At 34.1% G+C, this 19,440-nt stretch overlaps 1 protein-coding gene across 1 annotated transcript; it reads left to right on the forward strand.

Annotated features, from left to right (window-relative positions):
* Nucleotides 1–2,304: 2,304 nt before the first annotated feature.
* On the forward strand, nucleotides 2,305–15,683 carry LOC130902023 (probable E3 ubiquitin-protein ligase makorin-1). Its single transcript, XM_057813820.1, has 6 exons — nucleotides 2,305–2,617; nucleotides 2,975–3,224; nucleotides 3,320–3,498; nucleotides 5,163–5,296; nucleotides 14,533–14,754; nucleotides 15,332–15,683. Exons 2-6 carry the CDS (start codon nucleotides 3,096–3,098, stop codon nucleotides 15,553–15,555), a joined length of 888 nt encoding a protein of 295 aa, XP_057669803.1. The 5' UTR covers nucleotides 2,305–2,617; nucleotides 2,975–3,095; the 3' UTR covers nucleotides 15,556–15,683.
* Nucleotides 15,684–19,440: the final 3,757 nt, after the last annotated feature.

Below are 19,440 nucleotides of genomic sequence, written 5' to 3' on the forward strand. Positions count from 1 at the left end.
GCGTAATGTAAATTGACCCTTTTGTCGATATTAACATCCCCAATGGCGCCGCGAAATTGCAAGGAGAGGGTGTAATTACTGACTAGTTTTGACATTATTACGTCTCATCAGAGCAGTTATCACCCCTCCCTTGTGCTTGACACGGCGGAATACATTATCCAAATATTTAATTTCGAAATAATTTCAGAGGTGAATAGTAGAAATCCTTTATTTTGATATATCTTACACACCTCATTTATCATCTAAATCTATATTATCGGCGACTACGCTAGATTTCTTCCGGTAAGCAATTGCTTTTTCCGTAAGTTTATGTGTGGTTTGTGAGCTTATTTGTTCGATTCTAGACGTTATTATTTCCATTGTTTTGCTAAATTGCTTCTCAGAGAGTTGCTACTGGAAAAGTGCAAAATTTCCTCCCATAAACGTGGCTTTCTCATGTTTTTGCAGTGCTTTGCTTAGTGTAGGTAAGCGGTAGAAAAAGTTTATTGGAAACTTGTGGAAAATGAGCAGGGTTTTGACCACCGTTCATTCCATCAAGTGAATTGTGGTTAACTCTACCTAAAGCTTCAAGTTTGTTCTTATTCCTTTCAGCTGCCACTGGGTTATCAATTCGCAATATTAACTGATTAAATGTTTGATAAATTGAATGCAACTGTCAACACTTATGTCGAGAAAACTTCCGTAATTTGAGCACAGAATTAGTACAAGTGTCCCAAATTTTGTAAATTGCTTAAAAGTTTAGTTGCAGATTGCCTAAAAAGACTGCAAAAATACCCAGCTACAGCTATATTAGCTTTATTGAAACACATATAAAAAGTATCTGTGGAGTTTTTCTAACACCACGAAATGAAAAAACAATAAAAAATAACTCTCACTACTGGGAAAACTAAGAAAAGCTAACACGGGTTCATACGACAAAATTAATTGTTCACTCCACAGCCACCAGTTTGGCGTAGATAAGCTGTTTTCTTAGATTGCCTAATACCTAACGCGTAAATGAAAACGACTCTTTCCAAACTTGACTTTTCCATGTCATTATCCCTTTAATAAAATCCACTGCCGTCTCCCAATGAAATAGTACATTTTTCATGTTACTACTACTACGGAAACGAAATCATAATTTCAAAATTGTTGGCATTTGTATACAAAAGTTTATTCGAAATAGCTGCAACTTTGTTATGGTGGTGATTACTTGATTAATGCTTCAACGAAAATTATTCAATTAGTCCGTGCCTTTGATTAAAATATCATTTCAACCGCATTGTAATTAATGAAAAAAGTTAAAGTGGTACAAAAGTTTAACTTTACATTTTATTGGTTCAATGTGCTGCTCAACCCATTTCCGTCATGACAAAAAACTACTACTAAGTTGAATATTTACCTAACAATAAAATAGAGAGATTAGATATCTACGAAAAATAGAAGGAAAAACTACATACTACTACAACAAGAAATAATCAAAAGAAAAATAAATAAGAGAATCTCAAATTGGTTTGGACATTTAACAAGAATGGAATGAGATAGATTAAGGCCCATTTCGCACCAAGCCAGTCCAGTCCATTCGCGTCTAGTCAAGTTTTTTTCAGTCAAGTCACGTCAAAATTTGCTTTCGCACTGAATATGTCGCTTGTTGAGTCTGAGTCAGTCAGTGTTGTGAAGAATTTGTGACAAGATGGATGCTCATCTGCAAGCCATAATTTTACTCCGATGATACAGAAGAAGAAAGATGAAGAAAAGACGAAATTTCTGTTGGGTTCATCCCATACATTTAAGAAGACCAGTGTTCGGTTCTTCCATTCACCTCTTTCCGGATCTACTCGATGACCCCAAAAAATTTTATAACTATTTTTAAGAATGCCTTGGTCCATGTCCCATATTCTTCGGGATTTTTCAGTTTCAGATATTTTGCAACAAGTTTTGGGACAGCGCTGATGGTATGGTATCCAACATGTTGGACGTAATACCTACGATTTCAGTATGCCACGAATCATTTTATGCTGTTTATATTTCCGTGCGCTGATCTGAAAATACCACCTTCACATCTTTGTAAACAGATGAAAACAGGGTATTTTCAGATCAGTTTAATAAAATATGCTATAAAACGCTTCCACGTGAACAATCATTTTTAACATTGTTGACCGTCATTAAAAGTGACACTTTTAATGGCAGTTGTACAAAAACAAGTTTTTCTATAATATTTTCATTCATAGATTTGATTAAAATATGCCATCGATGATATACGGTTCGAAAATTTGTAGTGACAGCACTGATTCCACGCTATCAAGAAACCAGAGGGTTTTTTATTCAATTGTCATATGACATTTCGTTTTGCGTTTGCGCTATTGTACTTCTAGCTTTTGTATTGTCAGCTGTGTTTAAAAGAAAGCTATCTACCGGTGGTAAAGAGTTTCCAGCATCTGTTTTGACTAGAAAAATTCATAAAAAACTTCTTTGAATTAAAGTTGTTTTGGTTAGCAATACAATATATAAGTATTGACATACATACCTATATATTGTAACAATTTATCTAAAATAAAAAAAAATGTGTGTCATGCCATAACAAAAGGCTGCTGTTCAAATCAAAAACCACGTTGGAATTTAGAGCCATTTATTTTGGGTGAGTAATTATTACGTATATAAAGAGTTTTTCAAAGATAGTGTAATTTTTCCCTTTAATTTTAATTACCGACTCACGTATTTTTTTTGGATCATTTATCAATAAGGAAACTTTCAATGCATGTTAAGCTTTTTTCTAAATAAACTTGAAGTGTTGTAATTATATCACTATCATTGTTAATGACATATTAGTTAAATTTCATGTCAATGATTTTTGTAACCTTCAAAAACTTTTTGTGTTCACCTTCTTCATATCAAAGAAATTTGATAATATATATTGTTTAACTATCATATACTCTTCAAAAAGTAAAAGATCTAGACCTACAGATAAAGTAATATGTTTTATTTATTTTTACAGCTGGAAATAAGAATTTAATATATAGAAACTTCAGCTGTCAATATAGACACACCAGTAATCCAGATTATATATGTAACATATTTATATCCTGAATATTCAGAGGAGCAAACTAATTTGCAAAATGAATATTGGAATTAGAGGGAATAGAGATATATGTAAATTTAATCTTCGAGGAATATGTAGATTTGGGAATAGATGTTGGAATCTCCACGAAACTCCTGAAATGGTGGAGCCAAAGATCTATATTGAGGTTAGATCCTTAATTTACAAAATAATATTTCTTGTTCAAATATAATCATCAGTTTGTTTAGATTATAAATAATTTAATTGTCATATTTTTTTTAGTCAAAGGAAGAAGATGGTGCTCGAGCTCTATCTCCTACAAGACCAAAAGAACCATTGAGAGAAATTTATGGGCCTAGTACATCTTCTGCACAAGCAGCAATAACTTTAGTAAAGATTAGTGAATCTGAAGAAAAAGTTTGTGGCATTTGTTTTGATACAATCTTGAAAAAAGTTGAAAGGTATATAATGATTTCTTTTTTTATATATTTATAGTTTAAAAATGCAAAAAATTGTTTGAGTAAAAAGATCTTTATTTGAATTGATCAATAATGATTTAGTAGTACATGAATTTCACCCCATACTTTTATTTTGTTGCAATTAGTGTATTTTTATTGTTGCTTATTATTGATATTAGTTTCTGATTTTTGTTGTTTGCTGTTTGTTATTATTGTAATTCAATACATTTCAGTTGAAATACTAGAAATTTATAATATTTGTTTAAATTACTTATTATATATGTCATTATGGTTGATCTATGTTTAATAAGATTTGATTGTTTACTAAACATTGAATAAAATTGTGACTACTTTGTCACATATGTGGGTTTTATTGGTTATTTATGTAGTTTTAAACCTTATTGCATTAAAAAAATATCAAACAGGGTGCTATATTCAATATGCATAGCTAAATTGATTTTTCCAAAGTCGATCCTGGAATCTCTAAGTTAAGATACTACCAGTCAAATACTTGGTAGTAATGTTTTGCATCTTGAAAAAATGTGAAAAATCACATGAGCTGTGTACTTAAACACTATAGCCAATTGCAAATTAAAATGGTCCTTTTCACAAATGATCCTGTAAATTAATACGAGGTTCTAGAAGTACCTGGACTAAAAAAAGAAAACACAAAAATTTTCTAAAAAAATATATTTATTTTTCAATGTGAGCTCCATTTAGCTCCATATACTTTTCCTTGCATCATTTCTTCATTGTTGGAAAATCTTTTACCACCTAGCAATCAAACTTTAATTTCTTCGCTCAAATATTGCAATAAGTCCACATAATACCAGATGTTGATAGATTTTCCATTTTCAAGATAGTCAATGAAAATTATCCCACATGCATCCCAAAAAAACAGACGCCTTGCCTGCAGATGGAGCCGTCTTCTTAGCCTTTTTTTGGTGCTGGTTCTCTATTTAAATCCATTGTTTTGATTGTTCTTTTGTTTCGGGTGTGAAATGAAGGACCTATGTTACATCCATGGTCATGAAACGGCATGAAAATTCGGCTTTAGTTCTGTGAAAAATTGCCAAAAATTTGATGGAAATATCTTCATGACGCTGTTTTTGTTAAATTGTCAGCAAATGTGGCACCCATCATGCCTACAGCTTCCTCAAGCCCAAATTTTCAGTTAATATACAATGAATCGCACTTTTTGAAATGCCTCCTATGTCTGTTAGCTAGGGAACTTTCAGTCGACGTTCATCCAGTACCGGTTTGAGGATTTTTTTCGTAGGTTGTAATGCACTTCAAATAAAAGTATTCACTAAAAACGTTCACTATTAATGGATGTCAAACAAATACTAAACAACGTGGCGTCTCCAATATTGAAATATATGCTGTAGAGATTGTGTTCTTTCTAATACAATGGTATTTTTCAAGCAAATACCGCCATCTTTAGGCCAGGCCAGGTACTTCTGTGACCATCCTCATAAAGAAGAGTTGTTAACACTTTTTAGTAGTCACATGACATCATTTTTGGTAATTTACATACTGCAGAAGTATGTAACATATCAATTGATATTTTAATAAAACTTTAGATAACAAATCATTATGTACAATTAAGGATTAAATTAGTTAATATACTGAAAACGCTTTTTTATCGATTATTTATTTATTTGCAGATCCGAACAAACATTTGGTATACTTCCTAACTGTAATCATTGTTTTTGTTTCGCTTGCATTAGAAAATGGAGACAGAGTAAAGAATTTGATTTTGATGTTTCAAAAGCATGCCCAGAATGTAGAATTGCTTCAGGTAAGTTTTTTACATTATATATATATATATATATATATATATATATATATATATATATATATATGTGTGTGTGTGTGTGTGTGTGTGTGTGTGTGTGTGTGTGTGTGTGTTTTATAACATATTTACTTTGTGGGATCTGTGAGATACATAATGAAAAACAACTGTATGCCAATGTGTGGTATACAGTCCATAACACAGTCGTCTCTAGGTCAGTGAAAGTATTTTTTGGTAATCCCAGTTTGCCGATGCTATCATGTAGAGTCTTACGTATGACACCATTTGCTGACATAATAACTGGGTCACATCTGTTCAATCTCAATTATGAGACCAGTTTCTCCAAGTGTTTGATGATAATTTTATGACTGTTCGGTTTGGCTACATTGACCAGAAGAACTGATTTGACTCTTCTATCAATCACCACAATGTCAGGTTACTTTGTCACCTGTCTATTGGTGATAATGGATCTATTGTAATATTAGTCCGGTCAATTTAGACATAAAAATAGTGGTCTTTTATTAGTCGTCGCGTCCATTCAGCTAATTTCTCTTCTCTCCATCATTGTTGCCACGTCCGTATTGTTAACCAAGGCGCGCACTGGAATGGTGTGGTAGTGGTGAGGTATTGGAATGGTACGGGGCATAGCGACGGCATAAACATGTGGCGTCGCGATGGAATAGCGGCGAAGTGGTATGAAAGTGATTTAATGCGCACTGCAGTGGCATACAACGTATGGTGTCACCGATTTATCAGTTCTGTCCAGAATGTCCTCAGAGGATGAAGATGCTCTTTTATTTGTACAGCTTGCAGAAGAAGAAACACTTTTGTGCTCATCCTCTCTGGCAGAAAAATAAAAAATTTGGAATTTTTAACGTTTATAAAAAGGCTTTGAACTTGGACGACCAGAAATTTAAACTTTTCTATCGAATGAAGAAGGTGACATTTTGCAAGTTTCTGACAAAACTACGAACTATGTTTCAAAAAAAGGATACAAACTTCAGGAATTGTGTTTCTCCCAAAGAAAGACTTCTAGTAACATTGTGGTATGTATATAATAAAAAAATATCAATAGACATATATTTATTAAATTAAATTAAATAAAAACTTATTTTAAAACATTATGTTGAAAAGCATATTCATTATTAGGTAATAATGTGAATGTATCTCCTAAAAATTATTTTGTGAACCATACAGAATATTTGTAAAAATGTATCTTGTGTGGGTGTGGATGTACTGTCGAAAACGAAATGTCTTGATAAGATGGTTGTGAATCAATTGTCTCACATGGAGGTGGAATCGAGTTACTACATGCTATAGAGTGTAGAGGAACGGCTAGAAGGTATGCTGTTTGCAACAAGTGATGAATAACTAGACGTTGGGGAGAAAAGAGGTGCTCAAGTATGAGATACTACAGGCTCGTCCAAGATTTCATCGGCAAGATTTAGGACTCCCATTTTATATTTCCTTTTCTGCTTGTCCGTCATTTTTTTTAAGTCGGCCAATAGTCTCAACAAAAATTGTATATCGGCATCATCATTAGTTAGCATCAAAGCAGGTGGTCTATACGGTGCTCGCTTCTTATTTTGAAAATACTCAAAGGCAGATTTGTTAACGTCTTCCAAAGTTACTTACTTGATAGTGAGTGGTTTTATTTCTTTTAGGTTTATTTTCCGTGAGTACTGACGGACTGGATATACATCTTTTTTGTCTCTCTTGTTTTGGATTACGATAATCGTTTTTTTCTAAACTATTTTGCTGAGATAAAATTTATTGCACTTTATTCACTTTACATCCGGGTAAAAAATACGTAGTCGCAAAACCCACGTCGTCACCAGCTGCTTGCCAGTCGAAAATTAAGAATGTTCGAGATTAGTGGCACCAGACTGGCATCACGCCACCTGCAAAATACCACGTCAACGCTACTCCGTTTTGATGCGCGCGTCTTCATTTGTTTACATAGGCTTTACCGATTCCACCTGCCACTTGGTCACCACGCCATTGCCACGTCACTTGCTGATCACTTTAGTGCGCGCCTTGCCTTAGAGTGCGTTCGACAGTTACCGCATCCTCTCGTGTTATATATAAGCTGCTTCTGTATATCTTATTACGATCAAAAGCCAGGAGGTCCACGGGAATTATACCACACCACAGGCGATACAGTCTGGTAGGACTTGGCGATTCTCAGTGCACCATGTCTCTGTACCATCAACATTGCTTTGCAGTATTTCTTTATTATCAGAGCGTCTGACCAGACCTTCGCCCCATATAGAAGAGTTTAGTAAGTTGTCGCCATTAACAGCCTTGGTTTCTCCATCTGTGGTTCGTTGATATTTGACATTAAGCTGTCATTTTGGCAGCCTTTTGCGCTGTCTTCTGTATGTGGGGCCAAAAAGACATCTTTGTATCATGGTCACTCCCAAATAATATTTCGCACCTAGACTCGATTTCGTCTGTCCCGATCTCAATCGACAGTCTTGTTTGTAACTGTTTTCTTGTGCTTACATCAGCTTAGTTTTTTCCATAGCGAGTTGAAGTCGGTGATCTGTCATCAATCCTTTTACTCGTCCTATTACCTGTATCAGTTTAAGCTGAGCTGATTCTGCAGATTGTTCGGTAATCACAATTATGACATCATTGACGTAATCAACGAGAAGCACGCCAAGAGGCAATTCCAGTGCAAACAGACTATCATATAGATCATTCCATAGATCCGGTCTAATTATAGATCCTTGAGCGACCCTTGCAGTAATTTGTCTAATCACCTGTCCTTCTGTCGTCTCGTGTCTTCCACCACTTGGGTCAAGTAGTCTGAGATCCCGAGCGGTCTTTAAGTGCTTCTAGGATGTCCACCCACTTGGCCGAGTCGAGTGCCAGTCGTGCCCAACTGAGATATCGTACAAGCGATGGAAAACGGGGAAACCTACAAATACCTAGGATTTCAACAAGCTAAGTTATTGGACCCCAAGCAGGCGAAACGTAAAAGCCAGGATCAATATACCAAAAGAGTAAAATTCGAACTAAATGCAGGCAACTTAATTCAGGCAATCAACACCTATGTCACAACTGTTTTAACGTATTCTTTTGGAATCCTTAAGTGGACGAAAACAGAGCTAAAGGGTATTCAGAGGTTAACACGAACCATGATGACGAAGAACAACCACCACTCGAAGTCATCCACTACTAGAAAAACTTTATTACGAAAAGTTGGTGGGATAAGCTTAATCGATCTTGTTAACCTACACTCGACATGTAATGATACCACGTGAACTCTTTAACAGGAAATCAGAAACCTCAGCCCTACATCGGATTATATCCAAAGCGAATAAGGATTACTCACTCCAACAATGGTCACAAAAGTTAGTAATTACATGGTCGGTATCATCACAATTTCAACCAGCCGTATATTGACAAAGACTCTTCAAACAGATGTCTTACTAACGGAACTATCTTTCCAGAGACTAAGGGCTATCAAGGATCAAGTTATCAATTCTAACAACTACAAAAAGAATGTGATTGAAAATCCGAACACTCAATCCGACAAATGCGGTATAAGTATTCAGAAGACTGAACTTGTTGGCTTGTTTTTGGTAAATGATGTTGCCTACTTGATTAGGCCGATGCAGATAGTCACAGTAACAAATAGAACATCATACACGGACAAACCTACCAACCAGAAGTAATATCACAATAGTCCCTGGTTGAAAGGAGATGACAGAAGATGGCGGTTTATTGGGTAGTATACGGGAGTCCCACATATCCATCAACTATCGTGGTGGAAAACGTCAATAGGATTCTGCATCTTCTTGAAAGGACTTGGAGACACACATCTCTGACAGAACAATGGACAGGGGACTATAAGCCTGCAATACTAAATAATGGAGCCACCTGGCACATATATGGCTCCACGATGAATGTATTGGCCGGAGCATGTTTCTTCAGAAAATACCCTAATTTTTTTTTCGCTTGGTAACATGTTACCGCCTTTCAAGCTGAAGTATTCGCTATTAAACACACTAATATACTATTACTACATACAAACTCGTAATTACAAGTCTGACGCGCGTTTCGTTTACCAAGTTATCGTCAGATTCTGAGAGTAAACTGTTTAAACAATTGCATGGTTTAGATATACTCCTCATGATTTTTTTTAATACAATACACATATCAATCAACTTAAATGCAACTTCTCTATTGAAGCGAATCTTTTCTTTCATCGTTACAAATTATTATGAAAATGTGAAAAGTCGACTTGAGCAACACAAAGAGTTGTAACTCAGGAAAGTGTTTCTTTAATTAAAATGGAACACTCTATTCCGATATCTTTTATTTTTTCACTTCTACCACCAAGTAATATTATGATTCACTCTAAAATATTTTAATGACTTTGGCGAGAGATTTTAAAATCCTTGTAATTATCTTTGTATTCTGAAAGTTTCTTTGATAATTTTTATGGATATTTATTTCAACACGTCGGCTGCCAAACGGTCGTTCGTCTTAAATTTATCTATGAATATTCAGTGCTATTTGAAATGTCAGCTAAGATTATGGCAGTGGATGAATGGAGAAGCATTTTTGTGATTCAGTCGATCCTATCATGATCTGAATGTTCGGAAAGTAACCCGAATCGCGTTCACTGGTAAACTGATAAATGATAATTCACTGGCTGACAATATTTACGTAACATAGGTGAAACCTTTATTTTTAAATTGGAAATACCCGTCCAATAAAGAATAATTATTAAGCCCTAACACAACCACTTTTTTATAGCCTAATTATCCCTGTTTACATTTGTAGGTAGGTAATTTTATGAAGGGGCGGTTAATATCGGTAAATTTTATGGTCAAAAAAATATCTAAACTGTATTCAGAATAACAAACATAAAAATAACATTGAAAATGTCGAGTCAAACGCGCCGAAGGTGCAAAAATTCTGACAAATTTTACTATATTTATGAAGAATTTATAGTGAAATCGCAAGCCAGGCCACTTTCCGAAAATGTGAAAAAAGCCTATTCCAAATATTTTGATATTTTAATTGGAGACCAAGACAAGCAGTGGGCCCTCACGCGTGCTGTGTTAGTTGTAGTGTGTCATTGGTGCAGTGGATGAATGGGAGGAAAAGAAAGTATGCCTTTTGCTATTCCAATGGTATGGCGGGACTCTACTATTTTGACGACTGCTATTTAGGCCTAAAAAGACTGAAGATTATTCTAAGAAAGGAATGCACAAAATCGAGTATCCAAATTGTTCAAAGTGAGTTTAATGATTTAGGGTTATCAAAGCAACAGTCTTAAGGAATGGAACTTGTTAGCCAAAGAGACAAATTACGATCTTTAGAAAGAGAAATGCCACATTTTCTGCATTCTACAGTTTGGAAAATTCGTTGTGTGCGTGTACGGATATTGATAGTCTAATGAAGGAACTTGATATTGAGCATAATCCCAGTGAGTGGCACTTATTTATTGACTCGTCTAAATACAATGTAAAAGCAGTGTTATTACACAATGGAAATTTAAAGCCATCTATACTAGTTGCTCATTTTGTGAAGATGAAAGGAACTTATGAAACTATTCGCTTGCTTTTAGGCAAAATTAACTACAAGTACAAGTGCCAGATATGTGGGGAACTGAAGATGATTGGAATTTTAATGGGGATTCAGGGAGGGTTTACGAAACATTGCTATTTCTTTGTCTAGGGGACAGTTGGGCAGTAGATCAACAATTGGCTAGCAAGAAGTGAGTTTCAACCGGGATCTCAAAATTTATACCCCTTGTAGATCCCAAAAATATCCTTATACCCCTCTTCACATTAAACTTGGATAGATGAAAAAACTTTGTAAAGGCTATAAATGAAGAGGGCGATGGATTAAATACCTTAGAGAAGTCTTTCCTCAGTTGAGTGATGCCAAATTAAGGGAAGGTATTTTTATTGGGTCACAAATAAGAAAATTGCCGGGCGATAACAATTTTGCAAAAAAGCTCACCAGACAGGAACTTAGAGCATTGAAGGCATTTGTTAGTATAGTGAGGGGATTTTTGGGCAAAAATATGGATCCAAACTACCAACAATTATTTGATGAACTTCTGGACGCCTACAAATCTCTTGGTGCTCGAATATCATTGAAAATTCATTTCCTCCATTCCCATTTGACATTTATTCCCGAAAATTTGGGAGCTGTCAGTGATGAGCAGGGTCTAAGGTTCCACCAAGATATTAGAACAATGGAAATTCGGTATCCAAAACGATGGGATTTGACCATGATGGGTGATTACTGTTGGTTTTTAAAAAGAGAAAGTGCAACCCTTCATAAAAGGAAAAAGTAGAGCTAGTTGATATTTAAAGTGTTTTTTTTAAAGTTTTTGTTTTTAATAGATGTGAGGCATATTTATTAAATGTAAACTATAAATATTGGCAAAATATACGATTTCAATAACGTTAAATTATTTTTTAATAAATATTAAATATTTTACCATTGAATATGGTTCTATAAATGTAACATAAAAACCTTACGTGTTACAATTATTTTTTTTCATATTTGTATAGATCAATTTTGTCACAATATGCTATTCATTCTTATGTTCCTACAATTTCCTTTCATTTTTTAGTCGACCAGTGAATTAGCCAACACTTTCCTTGTATATATATATATATATATATATATATATATTAGAGACTTATTTAATTTTAACAAACTTTCACCGATACTGTTCTATTTAATAGCTTTGTTTTTGCGAGATATACAAAAAATAAATGAACAATAATGGGAAAAGTTTGTGAAATGAAAAGGGCAAGAAATAAACAGACATGACAATAGATTATGTCATCTTTAGGATGACTAATCTAAAATATAATCACAACTTCATGAAGCTCAGAGCTTGAGAAGAACAATGAAAACTAATATCTGATAAAGCAAGTCATTCAATTCAAGCTCTAGACAAACAAATAAAAGAAGTTTTGAAAAATTAATGAATGTATTTTCCATTTGTTTATCACTTGGTTCTCTGGGATTAGGATTTAGTTTGCGAAAATAATAGAAATAAATAATTTCATGTTGAGTTTCGTCTCTTAAGATATGATAGTCGTTCGATAAAGTATTTTGAGTCCCGATACATTTCATACAATTAATAGAATATGTCAAAACAGCGGTTACCATCTTCTTATTAAATTCAAAAATAAAAGTATAACAATCTTAAACGTTGTAAAATATATCTTTAATATAATAGTAGGGGAGCCCTCGATGCTAAATGGGGATTCAATCGACCGTCATAGAGACGGTTTTGGGTTGCAAAGCTTAGATGATAAGAAGAAAAAAATTTTTTCATCGTTGGGGGAAGCGGATATAGATTTTCAAATATATAAAAAAACTGTTGCATGAGCATACTCGAGTGTGTCAGATATTGACAGTATTGATAGTACTCTCTAATCCGAATTTCATAGTACTCGATAATCCGAATTTGTACTTTTAGGCCTTTTTCCTATAGAAATTATGATTAGATGTTTAGGGATGCCCCCAATTACCCTTTTGTTTATATCTGGGACTCACATTAAACAGGTGTGCAGCATTTTCACTGCTTTTATAAGCTTTTGAGCAGTGATATTTACATACTTTGCTGCGATGTTTGTAATGCCAAATAATGTGATATAAGTAGGTTTTTATTTTAATATTTGCTTAAATAAAAATACCCCCTAGAAGAAAACACGAGACATTGTCCATAAAACAAAAAAGTAAAATTATTGAAAGACTTAACAAGGGAGAAAGTGGTAAAGTGACTTTAAAAACAATTTTAGTGCTTTTCTTTGTACAACTGGTTCCTAAAAATTTGCATACGATCTAAAAATGAATTTTATTCATTTGAGCAGTTTAAACACACCATCAATTTGACGTGAAGACTTTTGACAATTTTTTGACAGATTGACAAGAATAATCATTGATATAACACTCTATGGCCACTAAATCAACATCTGACCAATATTTTATTATAAAATAAATAATTCTAAGATATTAGTGGCACTAAAAAACATTGCTCAAAGATGTGTAAAGTAAGCTAAAATTACAAATTACTTTAGAAATTAATACATACCATATTCTTACTTTTTTATACATATTTTTTTATTCATATTTTTTTATTCATATTTTATTCGTAATTATTGTTTTTTTTGCGTTTCATAATAAAGATTTTGATAAAAAACAACTGCTTTGGTAATCCGAATTATTTGTTAATCCGAATCGTCTTGGTTTCTATTAGTTCGGATTATCGAGTCTGCACAGTGTCACTGTCTTACGTATTTGTAATAATATAGGTTTGCGCATGCTCGAACGTACGTAGAGTTGAAAATAAAAAAAACAATTGCGCACGTTAGATTTTTTAAAAAGATATTTAATGAAACTAAAAAAATCTCTTTCAATAATCTGACGATTCCGATGTGAAAAAAATTCGCCATTTTGGAGTATTCAAGTGCTTCAGATTAAGATATATAATTTCTTATAATTAGTTGATTAATTAATCACCATCTTCATCAGTACAATTTGTTTTTACGCACATTAGTTTTACCACAAAATAGAAATTTTATACTGTCATCACTGATAGATAATATTTATAAACTTGAATCCAAAATTTTTTAAACACGTAAATAATAACATGCCACGAACGAATCTCCGTGATTAGTTTTGACGGAATAATGACAACAGAATAGACATGGCAATCTGAAATCGATTAATCGATTCCTCGGACCAAATATATCTTGTACTGAATCGATTCAGTGAATCTATCTTTCCTGTTTCGGTGGAAACCATAAAATTATTTACAATTAACTGAATGTATTCGTAATATTGTTATTGTTGTTGCCGGTTAAAGGGTTGATTACTCAAAAACTAGCTATGTGATTAGTTTCCTCACGGCTTAAACGAAGAATTTGAACTATATTATGATCCTATATTTCACTGACAAGAAGAAAAAAACTCGAGAGATCATCCGTTCCTTGTGAGTAGCTTTTTTCAATTACGGGCACCATATTAGATACTTATTCCATAACCCAAGTAGTCTTCATCTGCTTCATTATCTTCAGAACAACATTAGATTTTGCTAGTATCGTTGAATAATTTTCAATTTTATCTACACGAACGCAGACATTCCAAATTTTGAATGTTCAATGGTGGACAACCTAACATAACATTAAAATATTAACAAGTTACGGTATTTTATAAAAACACTGTATAAAATAATGCAACTTCTATTTAAGACTACGTTTATCCTTCGAAAGTATGGTTGGAAACCAAAGAAGAAAAAGTTAATTTCATCGATAACCATAGGAGAAGAATGAAAACTCAAGACTGTAAATATTTCCGCAAGGGAAAAGGAAAATGTCCATTTGGAAATACCTGTTTATATTTACATTCTCTACCAAATGGACTTGTAGTAGATGTAGGACCTCCTAGTGCAAGAAGACATGGACTAGATTCTGGTAAGTTGTGTATATTTACCCACAGACGGATCATTTTCCTCATTTTCAAAATGCTTGTTGGAGCTTCTCCTCCAATATTTCTTCTATCTACGAACCACTTGATTTTGTATTATCCTATCCAGTTGGCGGTTGCAGCAATGTTAGCAGTTGAAGTTTAAATTTTTACACTCTTGATCATTTTATACAGTTAGAAAGGCAGTTTTTCAGATCAAATTTCCTCCAGCATTGCATGTGCCGGCATCAGAAATTCTACAGAGCTTCACATCATACTAGTAAAGGACTGGGGCAGTCTTCAACAGAACGTGATCCACAACATGCGTCGTCGTTTGCAAGGTGTTATTGCTGCCAAAGGAGGGAATACTAGCTACTAAAAATCTTAAAATTTCCGTTGGTTCAATGAAAATCACAGCGAATTAAAATTCTTCACTTTTCATAACTTTCAATAAACTTTTTTATTCAATCAAACAGTCAGCAAGCTAAGTTTCAACCACGGGGTGACCCTGATTTTTTGCTCGGCAGTTTAGTTCGAAATAACCCAAATAATTCGTGAAATAATTTTTTCTCTTTTATTTTGTAGCGGTGGAGAGAGAATCAGAGATACTACAACAACTGTTATATTGGATTAACGACGAGGATGATTTACTGGAATCAGATGGTGAAGATGAGTTTGAGTTAGAATTAGACGATCCTTTGATAGCCGTCCAATATTACGATAAGGACGATCTTGAATATTACGTTGCCATGAATCGACTTATGAATGGATCCGATTCTGATGATGATGACATCTCGTTTTTCGATTAAATATTTATTATTAATAAAAAAAATAATTGTTGATATTTTTCTACTTATAGTTATCCCATATCTTTTGCTACCTATTGAATATAATTTAGACATGTGTATTTTTAAGTAATAAATTCTAGTTGCAAAAACGACTTTTTCTTTCAACTTTTAGTCCAGTCTGAATTGAGTGTTGAAGGTAAGTTAGACTAAAACTAGGATATTTTTTCTGATTCAAGTCGCAAGTGACAAGTCTCTAGCAAAAAATCCGTAAGGTAAAAGGACCAATTGTTGACAAATCATTCAATTCCGCGTTCTACAAAAGTGTTCAAGAAAATTGAACTTCTAGGCAGTTATTATGAATGTGAGATCATTATGAACGTATTGGACTAGAACCAAAACAGTTTTTTCTGTTATCACAAACGAATTTTTTCGTCTTGACGCATTTGTCTGCTAACATTCCATATGATGACATTTGCAGTTCCTAACGTTGACACCAATTTATATATTGATCCTTCGCTTTCTTCAAATTATTACTCAAGTCCTAAACGAACAAAAAATCTTCAGAACATGTTAAAACATATTTCAAGAAGGTATGTTACATTCCAAAAAAGAGAGTAAGGGAATTTTTGGCATACCTACCTAATTAAATTAAATTAAACAGGAACAGACACAAAAACAGGTAACACAAATTTATTGGAATTGCCCCTGTAATATCTTGGCTTGTGCAGTTTGTATTGTACGTTGCTGATCGATTAGAGATGATTCCCGTTGCTCGAAGGCTTAAAAACCGTCCTCAGAACTGGCGTTACTTCAGCATTATATCCAGGATCAATTTTGACAATCAGCCAAACGCATTCCGTTTCACGTTTTTCGTAGGCAACTCAGCCTCAACCATGTCTCCTTCATTAATTCGTCTAACTTCTTTCTCGTCACGGCAAAACGTTCTATTTATTCAACGGTGGTGGTTTTCTCAGCGACATAGAGCTGTAGGCTCTGTTTTGCCTGGTTGAATACACTGTTTGAAGGTACGTTTAACTTAACCATAGTTTTCTATTGAATTTTTGGACATTAATGCTTTACGCATTCTTCCTTATGTTATTTATCGAGTAGAGAATATGAAATGGTAATTTTTACTTACAATATCTCAGTTATAAAGTCTCACTCACACTGACTCACCTCACTAAGATGAAAGACAAGGTTGGTATCTCTGGAGTATCTGCTACAGCTATCATCGGCTTCAATATCAGCCAGAGGATTTATTTCGGATGTTATAACTAGTGAAGGCGGCCGACCACAATAACTACATTCTTATCAGCAGAATGAGGCCAATTTCGAGTACCTACAGTGGCCCATTACCTTATTTTTACATTTGGAAATTGAAGTATCAACATTTGGATTAGTATCAACAATTGGTGCTTTTATCCTAGTGTGTTTTTCTGATTTTAGCATCTCGAAGCCATAGCTCTTTAATGCTATTTTTTCGGCAAAGATAAAATATCAAACGAAAAGGAATATTAAAAAACGAAAAGTTATAATTAAGGGGTAACACCACTGTAAACATTTCAAAAATTTAATATCTTTTTTCATCTAAAATGGTAGGAAATTACGTCCTCAAATGATTTTTCGAAAAAAAAATTTTTCTTTGAGTTATGAGTATCAAACGTTAGGTATTCCAATGTGCGGTCGGATGAACGCGGCACTACTTTCGTTTACCCGCCTCAGATATCCCTTAAGGCGAGTTCACACGGAGTCGTAAACTGGGCGAGAATACTACTATTAGGAGAGTTAGTCGTGATCACTACCTGGTGTGAACTGGTAGTCGTCTACGACCAAAAATAGATCGGGCGTAATTATTCCGGCATGTTGGAGTGAACACGACCGGTTTAGTCGTGAAACACCCACCAAATGTGAGGTTTCTAGCGTATATACACGTATTTGTTTCGATTTTTGTATAAGTGAAATAATAAAATTTACTATAATTTATTAATTAAATAAATTAATAATAATTTTATTTATGTATAATAATAATTAATAACATTTCCTACGTCAGCATTCAAAATGTCAGTGTACAAAACGAATATTGTTTGTTGAATTGTATCACTGGAGAATGAATCACGGGTCGCTAAGAATCTTAAGGTGACATTAAGTTTAGATTCTGCTGGATCACCAATCTCATATCGGTGTCTTCTTTTTAATCACTACTTTTACTGAGCAAATGTAAATGTAGACTTGGATCCATTCTTAAAAAGTTTCTGTAGCCATTTTGATCTTCCAAAGATAGTTCTTGACATATGTTATTAGTGGTACCAAATGTATTTCGTTTTTTTACCCAATCATAGACCCACACGTTTCTTTTTTTTTAATATTTAACAAACGTTGTAATTCATTAATTAAAAGTTCACACACAATTTTTTCACTTTCAATTGCACACAATTCGTGTGAACTGGAGGTCTTATATATATTACACAGGCCAACAAAAAACTTTTGTTTGAAAACTTTTTCTATTTTAATAGCTGATTTTTATAGATTTTGATGTGCTGAATCCAAATCTGGCCTTAGTTTTTTTGTATCACCCGTAGTTTCCAACCAATATGTCTTTTATTATAATCTAATACCCCTGTTACATCATAAAAATGGTTTGTATTTAGAGTATAGTAATGTAGTGTGATAGATAATACAGGGTTTATTTGTCAACTGGAATTTGTCTATATTTTCTTTACCTTTTTTCTTTGAAACTTCTTGGGTAACTTTTTCTGCGATGATTCGCTTGCCGAACTTCCCGGTGAAGTGGCAGTAGTAATCTCCCATCATGTTGGTGTTCCAGCGGCCCCGGTAACGTTTTTTCATCACTTTAACATCCTGGTGAAAACGCTCACCTTGCTCCTCACTAACATTTCCTAAATTATCCGGGAATTAATCGAGGTGGCTGCTCAAAAAGTGAACTTTCAGGCTCATCAAACATCCTAATTCTTCGAACTTTTTTAGCATATTGGCAACAATAGACTTTTATTCTGGGTCTTTTTCATTTCCCAAGAACTTGGTGACAACTTGCTTGAAGGTTACCCATGCTTCTTTTTTATTTTTCGAAGTTAACGTCAAACATCATTTTTTTAATATCAGGTCCGCTAAAGATGCCTTCTTTCAATTTAGCTTCTGAAAGGTGTGGAAATTTCTAACAGAGATATTTGCAACAAGGCCCGCCTTTAGGCAAAGCCTTTACAAACTGTTTCATAAGGCCTAACTTATTATGTAGTGGTGGTAGGAGCACGTTTTTTAGGTCTACAAGGGAACTTAGAATCGCATCCTGACTCAGAAAACGGAGAATTAAACGATGCTAGACCTATTCCCGTTATTGGTAGAAAGAAAAAACCCGTGAGTCAGCATCTTCTGCACTAATGAAGTGTTATCGAGAAGAAACAAGGTAAAAACAAAACAACGACCTTAATTTCAGATAACCTTATCCACTTTTTCCTGTTCGACAACTTTGAAATCTATGCATCCTTATTTGCAACATTTAGCCAAGTCCGAGATTTTCTCGACAGTCCAAAAGTACGAGAATCAAATGCTTGCAAAATCAGCAGGGGCAGGCAATTCAACATAAGCCTTACAAAAATGCTGCACCGCCTCGTACAATTGATGATACTTCTTCCATAGGAAGGGCAAAGAGAAGATTGGGAGGATTTTGGTGGATAACAACACTGACTCGATGCTGCAAAGTATACTTTATTGTAACCTACAATTCCTGTTTGAATATAATAAGAATTTGAGTTCCTCTACTCACTTGTACATATCTAACGCAACTTGGTCGTCTACCAAGCCTCTATACAAAGTCGTCTTTTCTCGTCTCAAAGCATTCATATGAGATAAACCTAGTGTCTTCTTCTCTTCTATTCTTCTTCTTCTTCG

This window comes from Diorhabda carinulata, chromosome X (assembly GCF_026250575.1).
Source record: "Diorhabda carinulata isolate Delta chromosome X, icDioCari1.1, whole genome shotgun sequence".
Lineage (NCBI taxonomy): Eukaryota > Metazoa > Arthropoda > Insecta > Coleoptera > Chrysomelidae > Diorhabda > Diorhabda carinulata.

Coding starts and splice junctions, on each gene's coding strand:
- LOC130902023 (XM_057813820.1), top strand. CDS start 3,096: ATGAATATTGGAATTAGAGGGAATAGAGATATATGTAAATTTAATCTT. Junction 3,225..3,319: donor AGCCAAAGATCTATATTGAG/GTTAGATCCTTA, acceptor TATTTTTTTTAG/TCAAAGGAAGAAGATGGTGC. Junction 14,755..15,331: donor AAGACATGGACTAGATTCTG/GTAAGTTGTGTA, acceptor TTTATTTTGTAG/CGGTGGAGAGAGAATCAGAG.